At 38.5% G+C, this 24,248-nt stretch overlaps 1 protein-coding gene across 1 annotated transcript; it reads left to right on the top strand.

Annotated features, from left to right (window-relative positions):
- The first annotated feature begins 10,216 nt into the window (after window positions 1-10,216).
- FAM81A (family with sequence similarity 81 member A) lies at window positions 10,217-22,918 on the top strand. The gene is made up of 8 exons (XM_050903649.1): window positions 10,217-10,263; window positions 11,529-11,802; window positions 12,574-12,692; window positions 19,044-19,173; window positions 20,393-20,499; window positions 21,654-21,789; window positions 22,171-22,366; window positions 22,779-22,918. The coding sequence occupies exons 1-8, from the start codon at window positions 10,217-10,219 to the stop codon at window positions 22,916-22,918; spliced, it is 1,149 nt and encodes a 382-aa protein (XP_050759606.1).
- Window positions 22,919-24,248: the final 1,330 nt, after the last annotated feature.

Raw genomic sequence — 24,248 nt, 5'->3', positions numbered from 1 at the left:
CTAAATGCGTACGGAAACAAGTCCTAGGTGTACCCCACAAATGCAAAAAAAATCAGGGGCTTGCCTGGCCGTTGGCATCTGCTCTATGTTGCTCATACCGGTTTGACCAGAATACAATCGATAGAACTTCTAGGGACTGTGTTTTCTAAGGGATCAAGTAAGTAAACCCATCCACCGTTGAGGACTGTAGTCCTGCTAACAAACGCTTCTCCTCAGGCTTGAAGCCCTGTTGTTGACTTTAATGGATTTCCAGCCACCACTTCTAAGCTACAATATAAATAAAATGGCAACAACATAATCTAACAATCGTAACAGCCAGACCCGGAGTCATGTGTTAATACTGCTTCCAAACTACCTTGAAAAGCACTCTCAATAGGTATAGTTCCTGGTTTTCATCATTAGATATTACTGATTTATCTCTGATTAAAAAGAACTGCAGTTATTGGAAAAAACAGGGAGTAGTTTATACAGAATATATTTATTCAATTTTTATTGTTTGTTTTTATAAACAAAATAAAGACTCGCTTCCAAGCTAATTTAGAGATTAGGCATAAGCGGATTCACTTCTGACTTTTCAGAAGACAGCACTGCTCTGGCTGCTCCGAGGCAGGTGCTGGTTCTGCAGCCAGATCTGTCCGTGCAGAGGAAGGGCAGTGCCGCTCAGCACAGCTACATAGGTTTGTCCTCACGGATCTGGCTGCAGGATCAGCATGCTGGTTTGCAAACATTAAACATGGCTGATGCAGTGTTACAAATTCAAACCACCCTGATCCGCTCAATACAGAAATGGGACAAAACTTAAACTATTTAGCTGGCCCCTTCTTAGGTCCCACAAACTTTGGTGGTTTGGATGAAACACAACAGCCCCTTGGGCATGTTTCAACCTTGGTTTTGAAGAATACCAAAACACTTCCTCAGCTCAGCTGGGTTTACACTGTATGATTACTGATCACGTGAATCTTGGGGTTTCCATAGTGGATTGCTTGGATGTTAACTGACATTGATACGAGGGGTAGGAAATATTTTCATTGAGAAAGTAGCTGGCTGGTAAATATGAGCTGCAATAGCTATTAAAGCAAAAATATATCTGATAGTGCTAAAAGTGAGCAGAACTTCACAGGAGATGAGTTTCACACTTTGATTCCCAACAGAAGGTGAGTAACAGCAGTTTTATGGAAATAGGACAAAAATAGTTTGCCTAGTATTTCATTTGAACATGGGAATGTTACATAAATTTATGAGACTCTGATAAAAAGCGGTGAAAAAACCCTGTAAGAATCCAGAGAGCATATATAGGGCCGACAAAAGACAGAGAACTTATGTAGATTTTGTAGGTTTTTCTGTTTGCTTTGGATGTGGGTCTTTTTTAATGTCTAGATTCATTTTCTTAAGACATATATATTTGTACGTATGTGTGCTTACATACATACAAGTATCTTTATAACAAGTTATGAAAAAAGTAGAGAAAGTAGGTTGTGGAAGAAGAGTAAAAAAGCGCATTCACACTGGATAGCTGATCGAGATACTAGTCCCGAGTTCACTGCATTTTACGTGTGCTACTAGGGTCCATCTACTATAGATGGACTAGAAGATGACTTTCAACAAAAATTTTAGGGCCAAAGGCATCAGTCCTCTGTGTCTGCACGAACTTTTGCTAAGCACTGTGTGTACCAAGCACAGTCTGATTCACAACAAATTCTTTTCATGCTTTTAAACATAGTCGTTTAATTCTGCTTATTTTCATGATAAACATCTAATGCCCAAGCTGACTATATTAAGTGAATGATACTTATTCAACATCCATGCTCAGAAGCAGGGGAAGGCCTTTCCCTTTGAATGTCAGTGGTGGTGTGCCTGAATGGTCTGCATGCCTGGGCTCCTCCAGCCAATAATGTATAACAATCATCTCTGAGAAAGGCAGAACCCACATTTTCATCTTAAGGAGCTCCAGCAGAGTGAAAAGGAATCTCTGTACTTTTAAATGATGCACAAAACTTAGAAGTGGTAACATTTCTGTCATAAAATCCATATGGACAGGTTACCTTTAAAAGACCTAACTTGAAAAGATTTAAGAAAAATTCCCTGCATTAAGAACTTTCATCAGTTTTTTCAGTGCGTGTATTGTCTGACAGTGTTGTGTTCGGTTAGTAACACCTATCAGCTCATGCACAGAAGTGCTAACATCAAGAAATATTTTGAGGATATTTTCTGGCTGCAAGCAGTTGTAGCGCTTGATCCTCCTGATATTGATCCCTAGTGCTAAGCTTCAGGAAAACATCTAAGGGCAAGCTTCACTTCAGTGCCTGAGGAGGTTTATTGACATAGCATTCGGGACTCGTTTCAGAGGTGGGTACAGCCTCAGCACTGACAGGAGTGCCCACAGCCTCTGCCATCACCTGATTTGGAGCCCTCACTGCACCGGGCAGTGCTACAAGAGAGAAGCTGTTGCCTCCACAGTGCTGCTGGTAACTCACACTTGTGTTTCTACCTACCCACTGCCTGAGTGACACTGTGTACCAGCACCGAACAGGAATCAGGCTGATGCTGAAATGTATAAAGACCAAACTGTGTGAAAAAAGAACGTGGTCCTTGCCTCTGGAAACACCACAGAATACAACTTTGCCTTGCCCTCCATTCTAAAAACATTATTGTGGCTTCAGAAAGAAATAACTCTTATGAGAAGTCAGTGAATCTGGAAAAGATTAGAAATTTTAATGAAATAGGCACTGCCCTGACTGCTTTCTAATTGGTTAAAACTGACAGCAAAGAAAAACAAGGCATTACTGCTTTTCTCTAACTTACAAAATATATTTAGAATAAGTTTTACAAGCCATGTATTTGTCTTCTCCTGACCAGAATAATTTAATTAATAATAAATGCCTGAAAGCCACTAAAATAAGGCTTAATACCCTTAACAAGACATCATACTTTTAGTTAGAAAACCACACAATCTGGTATTTCTTAGAAAGATTGTGTCACAGAAAAACAAATGATATAAAATTAAGGAAACTTTAAAAATTCAATGCAATTTTTTGCTGTATCTGCTTTCCGAAGAATAAACACACACTTTATAATCTTAACATTTTCTGCTAAAATGCAGATGGTTAACGTTCTGCCTTCAGTTACACTTGACGAATGTAGAATTCTACTTACAGAAAATAAAAAATGGATTCAGCAAGTTCTCCTTGTGAAATGTAGGGAGAAACAAAACGGCATATATAAAACAAAGGCAGAAGTTTATGACTTAAAATGTGATGAAATCACTTCAATGATTAGGACAGGTTTCCATGTTGGAAAACAGTATAATCATTTTAGCTTGCTTTCACTCCGTTTCTCTGTACTTGACACAATATCTTCCTTCTTTCCTCTCTTTTGTTGGCCTTAAATTAGAGAAGCATACCTGTTCAGAAAACATGCTTATTAACATGTTCAACATGTCCATCTAAAATACCACTAAAGTAAAAAGTACAGTAACAAAGTCAACAGCCCTTCTTCACCCACTGTTTTGTTTGGGTTTTTTTTTTTGAGGAAAAATAGCATGTGGCTCTTTTACTCTGGATCTGATTAAGAGAAGCCTCAGATGTGAGAGAGACTGAGAATTCACGGAGTTGAATTTTTCGCCGACTGCAAACCAAAATGTATGAATAATGTTGTTATTTGCAAGGCTGGTATAAATCTGGAAGAAGTCCACAAGGACTTGATAACCGAGGAGTTTTGCCTCCTGTGTTCCTGTGACTGACTTCAGTTAAGCTATGTAAGTTCACATCAACAAAAGCACAAAGATTGTATTTTTTTTCCTCAGAGGGAGATTTTTTTGAAACATTACACAAGCTTTTAAGATCAAACCTTTATGTTATGATGAGCAACCTGATCTAACATCAACATTAGCCCTGCTTTGAGCAGGGAGTTGGACCAGATTCCCTTCTGAGGTCCCTTCCAGCCTAAATTGCTCCATTCTGTAATTCTATGATTATTTAAAACGGGGCTCCATTCATGAGTGAGACAGCTGAACACTCCAGAATAAATTAACATTATTGTTGATGTTGTGCCTTGGTAAGGAAAGTGATCTGAATTTGCCCTTAAGAAAATAAATCTACGTGTTCATTATCAATTACACTGAAGATGTAATTCTATAAAATACAACGGTTTAGTACTGCTTTAGTTAGAAACATTAAGGAAGTGATACAAGTACAAAAATAATGATCTCTGGTAACACAAGACGAAAAGAACATCTGTGTGGGTTAAACCAAAGATCATTCACCTCAATATCCTGTGTCGGACAGTGGCCAGTATGGATGCCTAGGGAAGAGCGTAAGGACAGACAAGCATTTACGTGTCACGTCCCCATCTCTCTGCCCCTGCCATGCTGAACGCTGTTGCCAGACAAGGGCTGGAGGGAGAAAGCAGACTGGAAGCTAGTACAGAGGTACCTTCCAACGTTAATTTCAAGACTGCAGTAGGAAGTACAAATGTTGACATGTTTTTAAATTAAAATAACTTTAATCAATTTGCTTTAAGTAACAATTTGCTTTCAAGCCCTACTCCTGCAGACATACACACTCAAGAAAACACCGAGTATCTGAGCAGTCTTTTAGCAAGAACAATCACTACACCGGTGCACAAAAACTACACAGGTGCATGAAGTCAGTCTAGATACTTGCCGGGTCAGAGAATACAGCTGTGTACATCAATGAACTAGAACAAGTTCAGCAGAGGCCAGTGAGATGGTCGGGGGCTGGAGGCCAGGCCCCTGAAGAGAGGCTGGGGGTGCAGGCCTTGCTCAGCCTGATGAAAGCAGACTTTGGGGGACCTAACAGGAGCCCCGAGTACCTATGAGGAAGTCATCAAGATGGCAAAGCCAGACTCTTCACGGTGGTGCACGGTGGGAAGAAAACAACATAAATGCAAACAAGAGAGGTTCAGACTAGGCATAAGGAAAACGTTCTTCCCCCAGCAGCCAATCAAACACGGCAGCAGGCTGCCCGGAGAAGTCAAGCAGTCTCCATCCTTGGACGTTTTCAAGAGCAGGCTGGGTAAAACCCTGAACAACTGCATTTGGCCTCATCAATGACCTTGCTTGGAGCAGGAGGTTGGCCAAGTGTCCTCCTGAGGTCCATTCTAATCTGAATTATCCCACAATCCTATGCCTCTCAGTTGGTTACTATCCCATTTTGAAAGCACCTATGGCATGTTTTGTTTCTGGCCTGATCCTTTGATGTGGGAATTACTTTAAAATAAATGGGTCAATCAGAGTGTGGATTCAGACCCCACCTTGCTTTTTACTATAGCATGTGCACGCTCTTGTAAAACACTTTAATCCTTTGCATCTGCCAGATCCCCAGTCCTGCAATGGTTTGCCTGTACAACAGTATGGGATGTTGTATATATTTTAACCAAAATCAGAGGCAATCTGCTATTTCAGAGTGAACTGATACAGTAAGTTTGTCTCCGATTTTACTTACCCTTTGTTTACCCAAGGTGGTTGTACTGAAGTCCAAAGAATGACAAAAGCAGGAAACAAAACTGAAGGCAGACACACCCTCTATGGACTTTGTTTTTCCAGTAATACTTTCTCTTAGCTCATATGCCTCTCCTGTGCAAACGGACAGATCATCTTTTCTGTGATATATGAAGTTTTACTGAAGCTACATGTTAGATCTTGTTTGAAAAATATAACCCGGAAATCTTACAAACAAAACTATTATTTGCCATTGATTTTAACAATCTTGTATTCTGCCAGGATTTGTTATATGCTCTGTTAAAATCCATACTTTCAGTCACACTCTCAGCTCTTTTGCACTATTAGAAATTCAGCATAACTGCTGTTTTGCCACCACCAAACTTTCTTTCTGGAGGCCGACATTTGCTGGTGCGGGAGCCGCAGGCACGGCCCCCTGCTCCGCGTCTCCATCGCTCACCACCCGTGCCGCAGCGAACGCAGCTGTTATTTGCGGGGTCTCTCCCCTCCCTCCTTCCCCAAGAGCGGACACTGCTATGAAATACCTGCGAGGAAGCGATGACTGACAGGGGTTTGTCCTGGCGGCTGCAATATTCGCGCCAACCCCCCCCGCCCCGGGCTGCCGGCGCGGCGCTGCCCCCCGCCGAGCGCGTTCCCATGGTGACGGCGTCCTGGCAACCGCTCCCGCTCCCGCAGCCCGGCCTGCGGCGGCGGCCCCGCTCCGCGCAGCCGGGCGGGCGGGCGGACGGACGGAGGGCCGCCACGCCACGGATGGACGGCCGCACGCCCCGGCTGCGTAGAGGCAGTCACGACGCTTCGCGAACGGCCGCTCTAGCGGTGGCAGCGCGTTAAAGAGCGGGGCCCAGCCGGCCGCTGGGATGCAGGGGAAAGATGGGCAGCCCTGTTCTGCCCTGATCCAGCACTGGTGAGTGAGCGCAGCGCTCTGCGCCCGCCGGACAGTCTGTCCCAACTCTGTCCCTCCGTGTTGCATGGCCATAGAGTGGTGTCTGCGATGTGATGTCCTGTCAGCTGTTGTATACACCGTGTTTCCACAGCCATCACCCTGTTTACCGATGACCCTCCCACCAAGGAGTGCTGTGGTCCCTTTGGGGTCCTGGGCCTGCCTGCGTGGCAGAGCCACAGACAAGGCAGAGCGCAGGCTGAGTCGGTGCATCCAAACGGCATGGCACAGGCACGGATTCCAGCTCGGATCCCAAATGCTGCATAGCTGCATTAGCACAATCAAGCACCTGAGCTGATCAGACCTATTTCTCAAGAAGACCCTTAGCCTGGGCTCAGAGCCATGCTGGCATGGTTACCTCTCTCCCAGTGGGGAGTCTCCTCCCCGCACTCCACCGCACACCGCATACATGTTCACAAAATGTCATTGTGCAGAGGGGTTTTGCAAAGGTTGGTTTCATGTGACTCACTGATACAGTCGGGTTTTGACCTATCTTTTTGCCGAGTTGCAACACAGGGACCTTTTCACTTACTCCAAAATGTTGCCCCAAAGTGCTTCAGAGTAACACCAGGATCTTGCGGCTCCTGGGGTGGTGCTGTCACATGCTCCCTGTATAGCAACCAAAGCGGTTTCTATTTTAAGAAGAAAAGAGTGATTGAAGTGTTTGCCTAGGCAGGTATTTCAGTCTGCTTTAATTCCCATGTGCCTTGTGGCAAGTCACATAGCCCCCCCATGCTTCACTTCCCTACCAGCAACATAAGGAAAATAGTATTTGCAGGGATAATAATGCTTTCCTACCCCACAGGCATATTATGAGAGTGAATGTGAAAAGTGCTCCGAGGTGCACAGACATTACAGCAGGTGTTAGACATAGGTTATAATGGAAGATGCAGAACTGAACACTACAGATGTGATTATCCTTCAAAACAGGAGAAATGGAGAACCCGCAGAAAATAAACATGCAAGGCAGTCTGCTGAAGTGGGGAAGGGATGCCACAGTACAAATAGCAAGGCGTGAACTTTGCATTGCTAAAAGTGTTTCTTCAGCATGTTCCATGTATGATTTTTTTCCAAGTTTTTACATGTTTGATGTCAGTGACTTAAAGAAACAATAAAGTAGTACCCCACGTTTGTATGGAAAAGCTGCCTTAAGTATCAAGTGAACTGTTATTTTTGGCAATCAGGCATACCATTTACAACTGGGAAAAATCTTTATCTCATCCATGTGACAAGTATATTTGGAATATTCAGTAAATTAAATCAATCAACCAAAATTTACTGGGTTAATATATCATGATTTAAATTGCTATAGCAGTATCAAGCAGGAGACATCATCATTTAAAAAAAAAAAAAAAATTAAGCACCTGAAGCCAGTATTTCAACTGGTACGTAAGCTGATCCCAGTTTACTGCCGTTAAAATTGGACCTATGTGAAATTACACTCCTCTGAATCTAGGCATCAGAACATCTTATTTTTTCTTTTATTTTATATTTATTAGTCTAAATCGGTATTACACGCACTCATAGAGAGGGAATTTGTCATTAGTTCTGACACCTGTTATTGTTTATTGCAAACACCTCCAAACTACAGAAAAGTTTTGTATAACTGAACAAGATCTTAACACATCCCTTCTGGATGTTGGATCAGATCAAGAAATCTGATAATTGATGATGAGCTATTTCACTGCGTACCGAGTGATGTGCTTAAGTTAGCAATAAGAAATGAATGAGAAGTCCATCTGTGTAACTTTTGTTTCATGTGCACAATTTCTCCAGACATTTGCATTTAGCTGCATGTCTAATGGTAGTCTGACAGAAAAAGTAAAAACTTCAAGCAATCCTATGCTTACTCTGCTGCAGACTTTTCTTTTTTTCTTTCCAATCGATAATAAATGGATACTGAAGGCCCTAAGATTAAAACACTTGAGTTGAGGATTTTTTTGTTTGGCTGGTTTTTATAAGGTATATTTCACTAAGATACTGCTAGATGTACAGACTTCAGTATTTGTTCTTCATTTTTCTAGATAGCATCCAGTACTTTGCTGCTGTGATACGCATAGCTCTTCTTAAATCAGTGGGATATTCCTGTGTTCATAGTTAAATTGTGCTTAAATGCTTCACTGCATCAAGATCATTAAAATGCGTTATGGCCCAGAGGACTAAGAGTAAATGAGCTCAGATCAGCTGAGAATTGGGTGCCCGGTTACTGTATAACCTTGCAGTACAGCTAGGAGGGACGCCCCACAGAGCGGTGGCATTGTTTAAAAAAAAAACAACTGGGAAACTACGAGTGTGAGGAACAGATTGCAGGACTGGACATTCAGTGTCTGCGCAGGATCTTCCATGCAAAGTCATCATAATGATACCCAGCTCTTACACCATGCTTTTTACATATAGGCATGTAAGAACTTAAACAAGGAGGTAGGTATCATCATCTCTGTCTTCCATATAAGGAAATTGAGTCATTAGACATGGAAATAACTTGTCCAAAGTCATCAGGATCAGAGATTGAGCAAGAAATTAAAATCAGATCTTCTGAATTTCAGTCTGGTGTCATTGCTGCTCAGCAACCCAGCTTCTCCTAAAACTATTTTTTTTCTAATTTGTAGTTTCTGAAGCACCATGCTATAAATAGAACACACATACTGTGACAGTGTTTGCTCTCTGCTTTCAGGCAGTGCTTTCATACTTTTCTAAAGCACAAACATGCTTTGCATTTTGAGATCTTGGAGGATAGTCCTATCACTTCTTTACAATTGATATTTGACTATTTTGTTTCAATAACCCTATTTTTCTCTTTCTGTTTGTACAGCATATTGCACCAGATTTCATCAGCAATTGCAAAATTCTTTTCATACATCAGCCTTTAATTTTCAGTGAGGATTTTAGGTTCCCAAGGAATTCAGGCTCAGGCCATGCTCATTCTCTTTATAGTTAAAAATGTTTATTTGTTTTATATAGGGTGGAGTAGTTGGATTTGATTGAGGCTACCATCTTTTTCATCAATTTAATTTCTGTCAGCGGACAAAGCTACTGAGCCAGGCACTGGTCTCACTTACAGTAAGATATCTAAAATGTCTTTCTGAAGCTTTTTAACAGACCTACACTGCTGCAACGTCTGTCACAGTCTGGCTGGCTATGTCTAAAAATTAAAAACAGAATCTATATTCTTACCACAGAAGAATTTACTTGCAACATAAAGTTTGGTCATTTAGATTTGAAGACAAATTAATAAAAGACCCAGTTTTGCTATACTATGCTGATGTCTAACACATTTTATTTAGGTTTCTGATGGCCAATGCTTTTACCTGAAAAACACCTTAGCCCTGGTAATCTGCTGTCATGAAATATTTTTATTTCATTCTCTAGCCAATACTTTCTTAAGCTTTATGATAATTCTGTAGATCTTACTTTTTTATTCATTGACTGGTGATGTCTGAGACCAGTAGACAGATTGGGGACAAGAAGTTTGTTTGCCTCTGTCCTGCCAAACCAGTTCTGTGGGTCAACAGCAGATTTCAGTTTCAAGGCTGTCAACCTTGCCTTTTTCAAGAGTATCATTTTCACTATAAAAAGCTTTTCAGCAGTTTTTAGTTTTCATTCTTTTGTATCGATTTTTATTTGCATTTATTCCATGAGCCATATTTGAACTCCAAGATCAGAGCTGTCAGCGTAATCTTAAACTTTACTTAAAGGTTCACTTAAAGCAGAAGCATGAAGTCATTTCAGTGCCAGATATAAACTATTAAATAATTCAATGTGTACTTTTTCAACAGACATAAATTATTGACCAGAAAATGGCCCAGCGAAGCCCAATCTTCCCAACTCTTGCCCCTTCTGAAAGGTACAGTTTGGAATGTAAAAAATAAAATCTTCATATTGCAGAGTATTATGTGTCTCTCAATTCCCTATATATATAGAGAGAGAGTAATGCTGTGACTGGGGACTTTGGCATTAGTATGCAAAGCAAAGTGAAATACTGTAGACTCATTCAAATCATGGCCCAAATCACAATTCCTTACTCAGCTTTTACTTAACCCTTTCCCAAAGAAATTAAATAGCTTAAACTAACTGAATAGAAGTCCAAGAATACTATACTTTAGGCAGTCTTCTAATAGCATGGAATAAGTGTGAAAAATCAGAGCCAGAAGTGACATTTGTTGGAGTCCTCATACATCTCTATCAATATCATCACGTTGAAAGTAAACTGTTAATTTGGCTCATTAACAGGAAACAACATGGAGAATACACAGTAAATAACACAGTTCCAAGAAAAAGAGCTCCTCTTTCAAAGTGGGGTTGAACTTCTATCTTCCACTTATGCTTCTGAAAATTTTCTTTATTCTTTACAGAATATAGCAGCAGAAAAAGATTGCATACATTAGCAGCCTAATTTTTTTACTCTAAGCACGCATGAGCTCCATTACTTTCCATGGAAGCTATGCAGTACAGAGCTCTCTTGAAAAATCTAGACAATTATTCAAGGTACCCAAATGTAACCTATTTTGGGGGAAAATTTGACTTCTAAGACTATGAGAAGCTTGTCATAATTTTGGTCTCTCCTCAGTTTCTACACCTACATATGCTCCTGCCCAGTTCACAGGGGAACAAGCTTCTGTATGGTATTACAGGATAGCTATAGAGACTGAAAAAAGGAATGTACACAAGCTATTCCTTTTTAATCTCGGTCTGTTTCCATTTAATTTGCAATATCTACCTTCTACAGTTACTGCTTTGATTAAGCCTGAAAACTGTAGAGACAAATAGCATTACTTTTGAAACTCAATAGAAGTGTTTCGAATTTGGATTCTTAATCAAATTACAGTTCTGAAGTGTAACTAACTTTATAATGCTAGTGTCCTTAAGATCCTATGCTTCTGTAACCGTCCTTCCTTAAAGAGCAGGAAAAAGAGCCTGACCTGCCTTTGTACAAGAGACACGCAATAGCCAACACAGCACCCACTTATTTGTAGCAGTGGGCCCTCTCTCTGTATTTTGGTGCTTCTCCCCAGTATTGCTGCTAAGATAGTATCGCACTGTCTCCAGTGGAAAGACATTGCACAGTTTTGTGTGAGAACTTAACAATATCTGGATATTCTTCTTCACTAGACGGGTTCGAAACATACCGCTGCATAGCCAGGCATTGACAGCGGTCCCGTTGGCATCCGCAAGCCTGGTGGATCAGCTGGAAGACAGAATCCTAAGCCATGAGAAAACAACGGCGGCTCTTGTGGAACACGCTTTTCGCATTAAGGAGGACATTGTTTCCACTCTGCACAGAATGCAGAACAAAGGGGGGGGCGACCGGTTGGCTAGGCAACTCTTGGAAGAACATATCCGAAACATAACGGCAATAGTGAGGCAGCTTAATCGGGACATCGAGGTACGTTAAGAATTTTTCACAGGACTAATGCCATCTCAGCTACTTATTCCTTCTAATTTAATAAGAAAGTTTACCACAGGATAAGTAAAGGTCAGACAAGGTCTGAAGATCCTGTAAGCTTATAAATTGGTTTTATAACTGGAAAAACTGTTTGCAAATTACATAATTCTTTCAGTGGCTATGAAAATAGCACAGGATATTAGCATATAAACACAGAAACCTTTGTGGTACTAATAAGCTTGCTTTCAAAAGCTGCACTGGAAAACCTTGAAAAAATGAATTAATGTGACACTAATACCCAGCTCAACTTCAGTCCAAAGGCTGTGCTGTATAAACACTAGGAAATGCCTTAGCTCTATAATAAACTTTCTTTCACTTCTGACTTACTGACGACACCCAGTAGCCAAACCCAACTGCTCATTTTTATGACCTAATCATATGCAGATACGTGACTTCACGTCTGACTTCTGCTGCAATGAGCAACAGGGGTGTGGTGGGGAAAACGGAAGGATAAAAATTAATATTTAAGTCTCCATTCCATTGTCAAGTTATACTTTATACATATTATGGTATTCATGTGCAGATTGGACACTAAGAATAAGAAATAATAAATAACCTAAAAGGTATCTGGTTTAGTACAAGACAAAGCTTTTAATAAAGTAATAATAAAATGGTATCTGATGTGACTGAAATACTGAAAAATAAGTGACATTTTAAGTGTACATTAAACGCGACATACTGAGTTTCTATTTGCATATGAATGCTTTGTAGATGCTGCAGGAACAGATACGTGTCAGAGACAATCTCAGCTATGGAACAAATTCTACGCTGAAGAGTCTGGAAATGCGGCAGCTTTCTGGTTTAGGAGATCTTCGGGGAAGAGTTGCAAGGTAAAAGTCAACACGGAAGTATATTTTGGAGACTAGCTAATGTCGTTTTAATCTTGAAGTATGAATGTTAATGATAATGGACTGAATTAAACTTTGGCAAAATTCCCAGGATAATTTTGCTCGGTGTTTTCAAGAAAATGAATAATAATCCTTTGCATTTCAGTATTACATATTAAATTTAACAGTATCACCCTTAATTCCTGAAATTCCTGAAATTAGCTTTTAATAAATTACCTCAAATTCCTTAGGAATTTGGATTTGGTTCAGCTCTAAAAAGTACTATGGTTAGACTGGTCTATCTTTGAAACAAATTAATTAGCACAATTATAAAGGCAGCATGGAACAATCTGCACTTGTAAAGAACAGAATAGTTGCACATTTTTGCATATATTTTAGAAGTAAAAATCTGTGCATTCAGTTATTGGTTAGCCGTATTAAAGACTACATAGGCTACCTGACATGTAAGGAACAGAAAACTATAAATTAATAGAGGTTTTACAGGCTACTTGAAACTCCAGGTTACAGTTGTGCAACTACACAGACTTCAGGTTGTGCCATCAATGACACATTTACAAACCCCAGTACAACAACATTTGCTTAAGTGTCTGTAAAGTTGACCACAAAAGACAGAGGATACGTACAGCTATAGAAAAAGGACCTAATCTGGCCTAAAGCAGCTTGGCTAATAACTTTGATGGAATTATACTTGTCCTGAATTTGACCTACTGTCTATATTGTACAGATAATTTTCTTTTTCGTACTTCAACCGATTTAGTGATAACCTTCAACAGCCTAAAAAAATAATCAGGGAGGGATTTTCCTTGAACTAAAGTTTTCTCATAAATTATTTGATTGTTTGAAGTTTCCACTGAAACTTTCATAGCCCATTTTGTAAAGAATACTTTAGAGAGGTTTTACGTACCTTTTTTTTTTTTTTTTTTTTTTAAGTTATGTACTATCCTTTGGTAAACAGGAATGAACTAGACAAGTTTATTTTGTCAAATCAGAAAATCGATTGAAAAATCGAGAGAGAGAGAGAGATACACACACACACACACACATCTATGTCACTGAGAAATCCCTGACAAATTTACATGCTTAGATCTTCCTGCTTCTTTATATAAAAAGTCCGCTTTAAGATCATACTACATCCCAAGAGAGGTCCATATTTGGAGCAACACAGTTACTGACACCTTGTGAAGCAAAATATAGTGCCTTTGCTTTCAATAACAGAACTCAAGTGAATAAACACGTGCCAGCATGAGCTTCACAATGGGGCCCTTGCCTGTCCTGAGTACTTGGTATGGGGATCAGTGGTGGACTAGCACAGTCTGTGCCAGGATTTCTTCCTTTATTTACTGAGGGCAACGCCCTTGTACTGTGCCTGGGTTGCAATTTATCTGATAATTGTATGAGATTATACCAATCTGCCTTATGTCAGACTGTGCAATGAACGTTGGATATTTGTATTCATTACCATAAGAGAATCAGTTTACTGTCTTTTAACTGTTACCTTCTATTCAGCATTATGCTCTCTACACAAAAATTTTCCCTGAATGAGGAAGAAAATAAGCTTCCCTTTATCAGAAATCAAATTAAAGCAGTGTTCCATGGGAGAAAGCTATTTGCCTTTACTTACAGACATATTCTACTTCGCAAATTCGTGTTCCTGTGAATAATGATTATAGTAATATCTGGAGATCATTGTCAAGATGGCAGTTTGCTATGCTGTTGGCACTACACAACACTTACCAGAAACTTTCCCTGGGATGAACACTTTCTGATTACTCTAGCCAATGTTCCTTATATAAAATAAGCTGAACTCACCTAATGTAATTTTACTTTTACATCTAGTCCTGCTAGCTTTCAGATGAGTTCAAAGAGTGAAACCTTAGAAACACGATCAAGTTACTGTGGGTTACCAACTTACTGTGCATCAGCTCTCAGCCACAGTTAAGGTACTATGTATGGCTCAGGCTGCAGTGACAGTAGGCTAATTTAATTCCAAGTACATCATGTTTGCTCTAGGCTAGAAGTGTGCAGATGAACAATCAGTGTGAATCAGTTTATATATGCCGCATGATAGTAAATCACCTAAGTCTGAGCCTTTTAGTCCTGTAATAATTTTAGTGTCAATCTCAGGATTCTGGCCAAATTTCAGTTCCAGTAATTACATGCATACTAAACATCTTACTCAACTTCAATATTGGAGAGAGTGGTGTTTATTTCCTAACACCAACTGTTCTGTAACATGTCAATATATCATTGAACAACTGACTCATTATTTCTTGAGGGTTACTGCTTTTAATGATGAGAACAGGGATCCCTACATGCACATGCAGTTCTGAAGCACAGCTCAGAAACCACGCTACCCACAGCTCTGGAGGAGTGAGATTCAGACAGACCGCACAGTTGACCTCACCTGCATCACAGAATCAACTAATATCCCTAGCAGAAGATGACTGAATACACATTACAGCTCATGTCTCTGGGCCATTTCTCATTAAGTATAATTTATTGATGAATTTGTAAAGCATCATTACAGTGTTCACCATGAATGATGCTGTACATTTTCCTAAGAATCGGCATTATTATTAACTTTAAGAAAAATACTACGTCTATTAAATTCAGTGACACATTCAGCAGAAAATTAGCTAGATGCCGATAGATCCGTTATTCCAGCCTCCTGTCCCTGATGTTGGCAATTTTATATAACACAGATTTACCAATTCTATTTCTAGTGATATTAGATCCCAAACCTCATGAGTAGTGCCTTATCATTTATTTACAGAGTAACCTGTAGACTATGATCATTTGTCTAGAAAGTTTAAATACAGCAGCCTGGTCAGAACCATAGCAGTAGCTGTCTCTAGAACCTTCCTGATAGCTGAAACATCCAGAGAAATGGCAACTCTGCATGTTTGAATTGGGCCTGCTTTGCATACATAGATGATTTTTTATATACATTATAGATCTGATTCATTTCAGACACCCTGGACTCATTACATGTAGGCAGATTTTCCTACACTGCACAGAAAATGAGTCTGATGCATCTGGAATGCACCGCATTTATGAACTTCGTAAGTACAATAAATCTGCTGCACTCTGGCTACTTGGTGTGTAGGAGATGCACACAATGAGGACTGATCTGGGTTCCCTGATCCAGGCTATTCAGAATCTACCAGCTCTGCTGTTCTTGCCCAGTGGATCCCCTGGATGTATCAACTTGCTTTTCACTGTTCTTCAGCTCCTTGTTTTTCACTGAAACACTGGTATTTTAATTGAAACATCTCCTGTTACAATAAAACAGGAACATTAAAAATCTGTATGTACCATTATAGCATACTTGTATAGCATCCTGTTGCAGAGTATTGGTGTAGTTCTCAGCTTTATCTATTCCCTGGTGATACTTAATAGAGCAACCATTGTGTTTTGATTTCTTAGAGATTGAAGACAACAAAATTACTCTTCAGTGTGCTGGAAAAATAACTACTGCTTTTGCATACTACGACTTGGAAGGCAGTTGTTCGATAATTTCACTGTTTATATTAAACACTACCGGTTTCTACAATTATACTGTATTCTGAAATTGAGAATGATACTTGGCACTATGAAATGTCTACATTTATTCTTCATTTACTAATTTCACATAAGTATACAGCTTGGCAACCAGAACTTTCAGAAAATCTCCTCCAAAATCAAACAGTAGTAAAATGAACACATTCTAGTGCACCTTTGGCCCAAATTTCAACAGTGCATGTGTGCAACTGCACATGAAAAACTGCACTGGGTTGTTTGTATGGTGAGCTTCAGCATTTCAGACATGAAGACAGAGAATTATTTATTGTGCATTTCTTTGTACAAAATGGTTTTATATACAGCTCTTACATTTTAAAACTAGTATTCTTTCTAGAAATCTTAACCTATTTCTCATTTCTTTCCTTGTGCTCTTAAGATGACCAAACCTCCAAAGTTGTTTTCAACTTCTGTCTTTATATCCATAGTCCACTGGCTTCATTTATATAGACAGTCTGATTAAATTACCCAGGAACTTAAATCCAGTGTTCAGAAACATTTAGTTCTATTTTTAAGAATTCTATTGTCATTTTAACATGAATCTATAAAGAAGTATCAAAGCAGAACTTTCAGGGGTATGGGAAATTCAGTGGGAATTGTAGTGTGCCTTTTTTTTTCCTCCTCTTTTTTTTTTTAACTGGGAAAAATTCCAAACTATAATGTGCCCTTTTGTTTAGAATGCTGATTTTCTTCCAATCCATCATGCAGTAGAAACCTGAATCAAAAGTGTTAGAAAGCCCATGGTTTTCCATATGTTCATCTTACTATTGCTTCCCCCCATTTGAAAGCTAGTGGAAGCATGGACTGAAGTTATTTAATTGTTTTAAGTTTTTAACTCAAAATGTATACTCACATAACTAATATCAGAATCTCACTCTTTGTCTGCAGCACACTAATGTTTTCTTCCAGATCCAAACTAATCAGGTGTTTGTGAGTGTGTACAACATATATAGCAAAGAGACTTCTCTTTGACCACTTCAATATACGGAATATTGTTTAAAAAAAAAACCATACCAGGATAAACGTTCCATAACTACAGACAATGGAATTTAAACTTTATTCCAACTTTGTTTAAAAGGGCACCACTTACAGTATCCCTGTAGAAAAATGAAAGAATCTGATTAATACATACCAGGCTGACACTAAATTAACATAGTCAGAATGTTAATGTTTCAGTTACCATGCAACTATATGACCCCTTTGATCACGTAACTGAGTTCAACACCCACTGTGATTAAACCCAAAACACTAATTTGCCTTAAAAACAATTACAGATGCCTGCCGTTCACATTTGTGACAGTAGTTTCAGAGCTGTTGCTTTTTATATTTTTTGTCATGCCTCAGAAAAACAAAACTAACCATTTTTTTGAGCCCATAGGCTTTTGGTGACTAGATGCAAGATGATTTCATTCCTCTGATTCTCTCTGATCATAACAACATGGAGAGATTTGGCTTGTCTTGTCTTTCTAAAGAAACTGCCTGATTCTAAGACCTACAAGTATGGTTCACTGCTATGTAAGCCTTAGCTGGTCTTCCTACAGATATTGCTAATTGGTCTCACAATGCTGAGCTGCTGAACTATGAATTAATGTCCACAAGTTTTATAATTTCTGTGTGCTATTTTGCATTACTGATTATTTTCATATTGAAATTGTACCATAATACTAAGCAGATGCTCCATTTGTCATTTTAGCTGTTGCTTTCCATTCATGTTTAATGACACTGGTAGTTACTGTAACCGAGGTGATGAAAATGCATGTTGAAATGAAAGCCTTCAAACTGAAATGTCACTAAAAAGAGGTTAAAATATGTCATTGGTTTAGGTAATGACTTAACATGCCTTAGCTTGTTCCATTTTACTGCCTTTTTCTCCCTCAAATTGTAACTGCTGTCTGTTCTCCATCAGTTTCATAGATCAAATTTGGTAACATTGCCAATTACGTATTTCCCTTAGGAAAAAAATACACATGACTCATACTTCACAGAGGTCTTACTCTTGAAATTACAGTACTTACATTTTTACAGCTCAGTTAATGTCCTTATTGTATTACTGTGGATGAAAGCCACCTGACCAAAGTATTTTTGAAATGTGGTAGAAAATGCACACATTCTACAGCACATTTATCCTGAAAATGTTACAGCATCAAGAAATGTTCCAATGTGAAGAAAGGAAACCATAATTATTATGTTCCAGGACTGCATTTCATAGCCTTTTGAGAGACAAAATTGCCATTGTTTTCAATGACAGTTTTACCTAAAGACTAATAACTGTAAAATTTGCCCCACATTGCTTACTACACATATTAATTGTATACTACTATTTCACAAACAAAAATAAGAATGTAAAAGTCAGAGGAACACAGCTACAATAATGAAAAAATGGTCCTCAATTATTTAGGCTTCTAATCATGTAGGTGAAACCATACACACCTTAACAGATGTCTTTTGGAGTATGACAAAAATACGAGGTATTGAAATTCTGCATCTTTGCATTTCTAATGTGATTTCCCTGACTGATAACAACACAGTTTACACATATTATGTCAGTGCCAAAAAGACAGGGAAGTATTTGTCAGACTCTATGACTTCTAGTCCCATTTGGGAGCAGTTTGCTGAATACTATGAGATATAGCACCACTCTTACAGTCTCATAAGACATTGTTTTGCTAGACAGCCAGAAACTTCACAGAAATGCCCAGTCTAAAATGGATAATTTAAAAGCCTGGACCTTATATTCTATTCAGCTGTTGCTTTGGTATTTATCTATTCAAACAGGTGTGATGCTGGGTTAGCCAGACTGTCTGCAGAGCATAAAATTACGTATGAAAGACTTCAGAGCCTAACTAAAGATCAACACACCTCCAAGCTGATCTTAGAATCTAAAATCAAAGAGGCAGAAATACAGGTATGGTATTTAGACCAAAGTGATCCATGTATGGGTAAGAGTTATAGTCTAATTCACACAGACTCCATTACTGTTATTATCCTGGGAGGTCACAGATTTACAAATAGAGAGGTGTATCTGCTCACAGTCATTATTAGATTGAATATTGGTACCTAGCTGCATGACTGTACCGGTCTGACTGAAAAAAGGTCCTTAATTTGCTGCCTATAGCATGCTGCGTAGAAGGGGCTAGTATTTAAAGGCACCTGAAAGGACTCCAGGAATAAACAAAAGTCAGTGATTACTGGCCTGTACGGCTTCTTGAGGTTGGAATGTGAACACGATGTGGATGCTCTACAAAACTACCGCAAGCATCAGTGTCTCTCCCTATATGTTTTGGCCTTCCCAGGATGATTTTATATGTATTTGAACACAATTTTTGAAGGTCTGCAAAAGAAAACTGGTTTTGGGTTCTGTGAATCCATTAATCTGTCAGTCAGGTTTCTCTTCGATTGGATATGAGAATGGAAGAGAGCACTAGATACAAGCAAAGACTTATGACATTAAGGAAAAGGATTCTTCATAGCTCCATCTCAAGGCCTTCCCATTTTTTTGGGCAACAAAAGTATTTTACATCTTGATTTTGCGGTAGGTAAATGGTTAAAATCCACTTTACTTTTCCCAGAAGACTCAGTATAGTATATTAGCATGCCAGCATGCTAGAGGCTTATTGTCATGAATCTTGCAAAACAGAACAGTATGTTTTGTAAAACTGGGATGATTGTTTTGGCGAGATATTTTCTGTTAGTAATGACCTATCCCCAGTTAAATCCAGCACTTTTATCACTGCAGCAGCCATTATACGTGAAGCGATGAAGAGTATCACTCAGTATTGGTGGAGTGCTTTGCCATTTGTTTACTCTGCTTATGTGGCAACACGGAGACGTATGGATTGTGTAAATTCAGCTATATCAAGGGGGGGGGAGCAGGCAGATGCTTTCAAGGCAAGACTGTTCAAATTATTTATAGCTGAAAAATTACATTTTTCACAATGTTGATACTTTCATCTTGCGAGATAGTATATTTTTCATGATAAAGTAAAATGTGCAAATTTAGTAATTTTTGAAATGTCAGAAAAAATGGCCCTTCTTTAGGATCTCCTCTACTGTTATGAAAACGTCCCAAATGAGACTGTGATGAAATGCTGTTGAAAAAAAGTAAATTCTGAATTTTGTTTCAGATTTCTCATCTTCTGAGCAGAGTAGAGCAATCAATAATGCAACAAGAAGCAAAGCTGAAGATTGCCTACAAAGAAAGCAACCAACAGCTCCACCTTCTGGATATGAAGTGAGTGCCCGGGAAACGCTGCTGCCATGCGCCTTGGAAGACAGGGCCTCAATTTTCCAAGTGACTGTTGTAATCTTCAGGTCTACAAAAGCATGAACCTGTTTAAATACGTATGTGTGCTCAACAGATATTACAAAAGCACAGTGGCCTGTCAAGTGGGACTCTCTTTCAACAAGAATTCTGCCCCTAATGTGGTTAGGCAATCTTGAAAAGCCCATTAAGTCCCTAGTTAAGTATTCAGGCAGAACTTGTATTAAAGAACACAACTAAGGATTTTTGCAAGAGTGGCCTGGTACCTTTTTGCAAGAACTGTACAAAGCAATGAATGCTGGAGGTGGCTGGCGAGAGCAGGGCAAAAAGTTCAACTCAAGCAAAGAGAAAGCAAGGCGCAGCATTCACAGTGTTATTGCTTTAAATTGGCTTCAAATATGAATATACAACTCAAATACCTAAATTATTAATGATAAGCTACTGTGCTACTACAAGACATTATATAGGGATATATTCAATTCAGATATTAACTCCTTTCCAGGCATTTCACTCAGTGGCAGTCCTGGCTTAAGCCATCCACATCCTTACTCCTTACTCCTTACTGCCATCCTCATGCAATCACATCAGTTACGTCAGTAAAATTATTTGCAAACCAGATGAAAGAATAGATCCAGATTTCAAACATTCACTGGACAAAAGACTGTCTAAAGAAACAGTTTCACTGGCACAATTGGTTGGTGTAAACTTGAGGTGGGTATAGGCAACGTAAGTGGGGCTATATGAACCAGCATTGCCACTAAAATAAATGGTTACCAAATCTTTGTTCAGATTTAAGACCTATGGACACGAAGATTATAATCTGAATGGATGACCATATTCTGTTTTCAATGCTGCAAAGAATTTGCATCTACTATGCCTCAAAAAGTTATGATGTGTTTCGTGTAACTGCTATTTTTGTTGTGCTCTTTCATCTTTTTCTAAAACTATGTTACCTTATCCAGTTTAGTAGCCTTAAAGTTCAAAGATTCACCTTAATATGGTGTCAAGAATGTATTAAATTGTCATTGATTTTTTTTTTTATGAACATGTTCATAAAAAAAGTCACTGCTGATTGACCCAAAGTTCTGCTCTTTCGTATCTGCTAATTTCTATTATGCTCTTAGATTAAAAAATGCTATTGAGGAACTCAGCAGCCAGATTTTGTCTGCACGTAGCTGGTTGGAACAGGAACATGAAAGGATTGAAAAAGAGCTTGTGCAAAAAATTGACCAACTCTCATTGACTTTTAAGGAAAACACTGTAAGTTTCATTAAAATGTCCTAATAATACTTCTCAGGAAGTATTCAAAAGCATTATTAATAACTAAGATGATGTAATTGAGATATTATTTGAGTTAGATTTTCAGACGTCCTCAATATTTGTATAAGTCTTTTCACTGATGTCAAGTATAACATCCCCACAGCCTGAGAGTCGTCAAATAAATCTGATGACTTCTAAATAGATCAGTATTTTAGCCTACAGTAATCAAGACAGTTTAAACCATTTTATAAAAAATTTAATTCCTTACACCTTTGAATTTCACATAAAAGATGATTAATCAATATCTATTGCATATTTGGGAAAGACCACTGTAATTTCATATGCAGAGTAAATCATTAAAATTCTTTTTCCCGGCTCCAGGAAATGAGTGAAAGAGCTATAGAGATGAAATTCAACCAAATGGCAGAGAAAATTGACAAAATAGAAGAAATACAGAAGATAACCACGGAAGCACAAGAAGCAAAACAGACTGAAGAAAAGATAAATATTCGCATTGGCAAACTTCAAAATGAAATAAGTGAAGATATAAAAGAAATGAAAGCTGAAGTTAATGCTGGTAGGACCATAGTTATCAAGTTTTTAATTCTGAATTGTGGTAACAATGATCGACCTATAATATGCAAAATGCCTTTGCTTGTATCGAAGTAGTTTAAAGACTTTTGGGCCAGATGTAATGGCTGCACCTGTGGCATTAAAAAGGATTTTCACTAAGTGTGAAATTCACAGCAACAAGAGGTGACATCTTACTAGCTTAGAAGTGCTCTCCCCAGAGCATACATAGGCATAGCTTGGCTGCAATCAGGGGCATTTTTGCCATCAGCACACAATTACAGTCCTATTTTTCTTCAGAACTTTTGCTGTCTTCCTAGTGTAAAGCAGAGTGTTATGGTAGGAAGCACATTCTGACAGTAATTATGAGATACTCTTGCTTTTGATCATGAACTAATTTAATTCTCACCTGCAATTAGGATTTGCAGCTATCTATGAGAGCATTGGGTCTCTACGGCAAGTTCTAGAAGCGAAAATGAAGCTGGACAGAGATGAACTACAGAAGCAGATCCACCAAATGAAGCAGGAGGTTCCAACATGGGGAGAGGCTGGACCATGACTGCAAGATTTTTGTCTGAGAGATTAAAGTTTACCTGGCTAAATAGGCAGACTATAATCTTGTTCCAGTCTGTAACCCAAATTAAATGCATGTACCAAATGACATGCTGCTGTTGCACAGGTCCGTATGTTTACTCAAAGCGGTAAATGCAAGCTCTTCATAGATCAACTGATGACAAGCTTTTAGGGCTGAGGTGCTGATTTGCCACTGCACTACTCTAGTTGCTCTCAGGAGATTAAGCACCATGTAAGACTGGAGTAATATATTGGTGAAGCTGGCACCTAATTTGTTAAAGGTATTCCAGTGCTCCCCAGTTTTGCAGACTTGATCAGACAGGTATATGCTTATATATATATATAAGCACCTACACAAACCCCCCTTTTTAAAAAACAAAAAACAAAAAACACACCAAGTTGATATAATTTCTTTAATTATCATTTGGCAAGGTTCTCCACCTTGATACAAATTACTTAATTGAAGTCAACAGACATTTTTACAGTGACTTTCTCTACTATTGACTTCCTGGGGAGACAGAATTGGCACTAAACAGACAAATTTTCAAAACCTAGATACCATCAGAAAATCTTTGTTTAGTTTTGCAAATATCCTCTGTGTGTGTAAACTAAGTAGTCTTATATAATGTAGTTGTAGACTAAGATGATTCATGAACAACATAAGAAACTTAACTCACATGGTCTTAAGTATTGTGACCTTTTGAAATTAATAACCAAGTGGAGTTGAGACAAGGTAAAAGATGTATATAGAGTATTTTGTAACTGGGCATGTGTTCCTGTGACTTGTTTCATTATATTGGTAAAAACTTTGAAAGGTTTGAAAACAAAAGAGAAAGTGATAATCTAACATAGTCTGAAGAATGTAATGTAAAATAAAATGCAGTTTATGATCTGCTTAGAAATTTTTATTGAAGTAAACCAACTGATTCTTCAGATTTAAGTAGACTTTAATAATTTAGTAGATTCAAATTGCTAATTGCATTCACAGTATTTCCAAATAATAATGATGCTTATTTCCATTCCCAGAATGGATTACATAATGAAAATCAGCACCCATACGGCATATAATCTAGACAGGAAAAAAATATATATATTGATTTTATATCTTCATTCATAGCTTGATATTGCTCCTCATGTTTGTAAGTCATGCAGGATTGAGCACTCATGAAGAATAAAAGAATTCATCCAGTATCCTATTAATTTATACAATTAACAGTAATTCGTATACAAAAATACTATTATTTACACAAGCTTTACTGTTAACGTAAATAAATTAATAGGATGTCTCTGCACTGTCTTTAATGGACCTTTCTTTC

This window comes from Gymnogyps californianus, chromosome 11 (genome assembly GCF_018139145.2).
Source record: "Gymnogyps californianus isolate 813 chromosome 11, ASM1813914v2, whole genome shotgun sequence".
NCBI classification, from domain to species: domain Eukaryota; kingdom Metazoa; phylum Chordata; class Aves; order Accipitriformes; family Cathartidae; genus Gymnogyps; species Gymnogyps californianus.
The sequence above is the reverse complement of the archived record's forward strand: the minus strand, read 5'-3'. Positions and strand labels throughout refer to the sequence as shown.

Excerpts from the sequence above, each read along its gene's own strand:
- FAM81A (XM_050903649.1), top strand. The coding sequence starts at position 10,217 with ATGGCCCAGCGAAGCCCAATCTTCCCAACTCTTGCCCCTTCTGAAAG. Across the intron at positions 21,790-22,170 it reads TGACTTTTAAGGAAAACACT|GAAATGAGTGAAAGAGCTAT; the intron begins GTAAGTTTCATT and ends TCCCGGCTCCAG. Across the intron at positions 22,367-22,778 it reads GAAAGCTGAAGTTAATGCTG|GATTTGCAGCTATCTATGAG; the intron begins GTAGGACCATAG and ends ACCTGCAATTAG.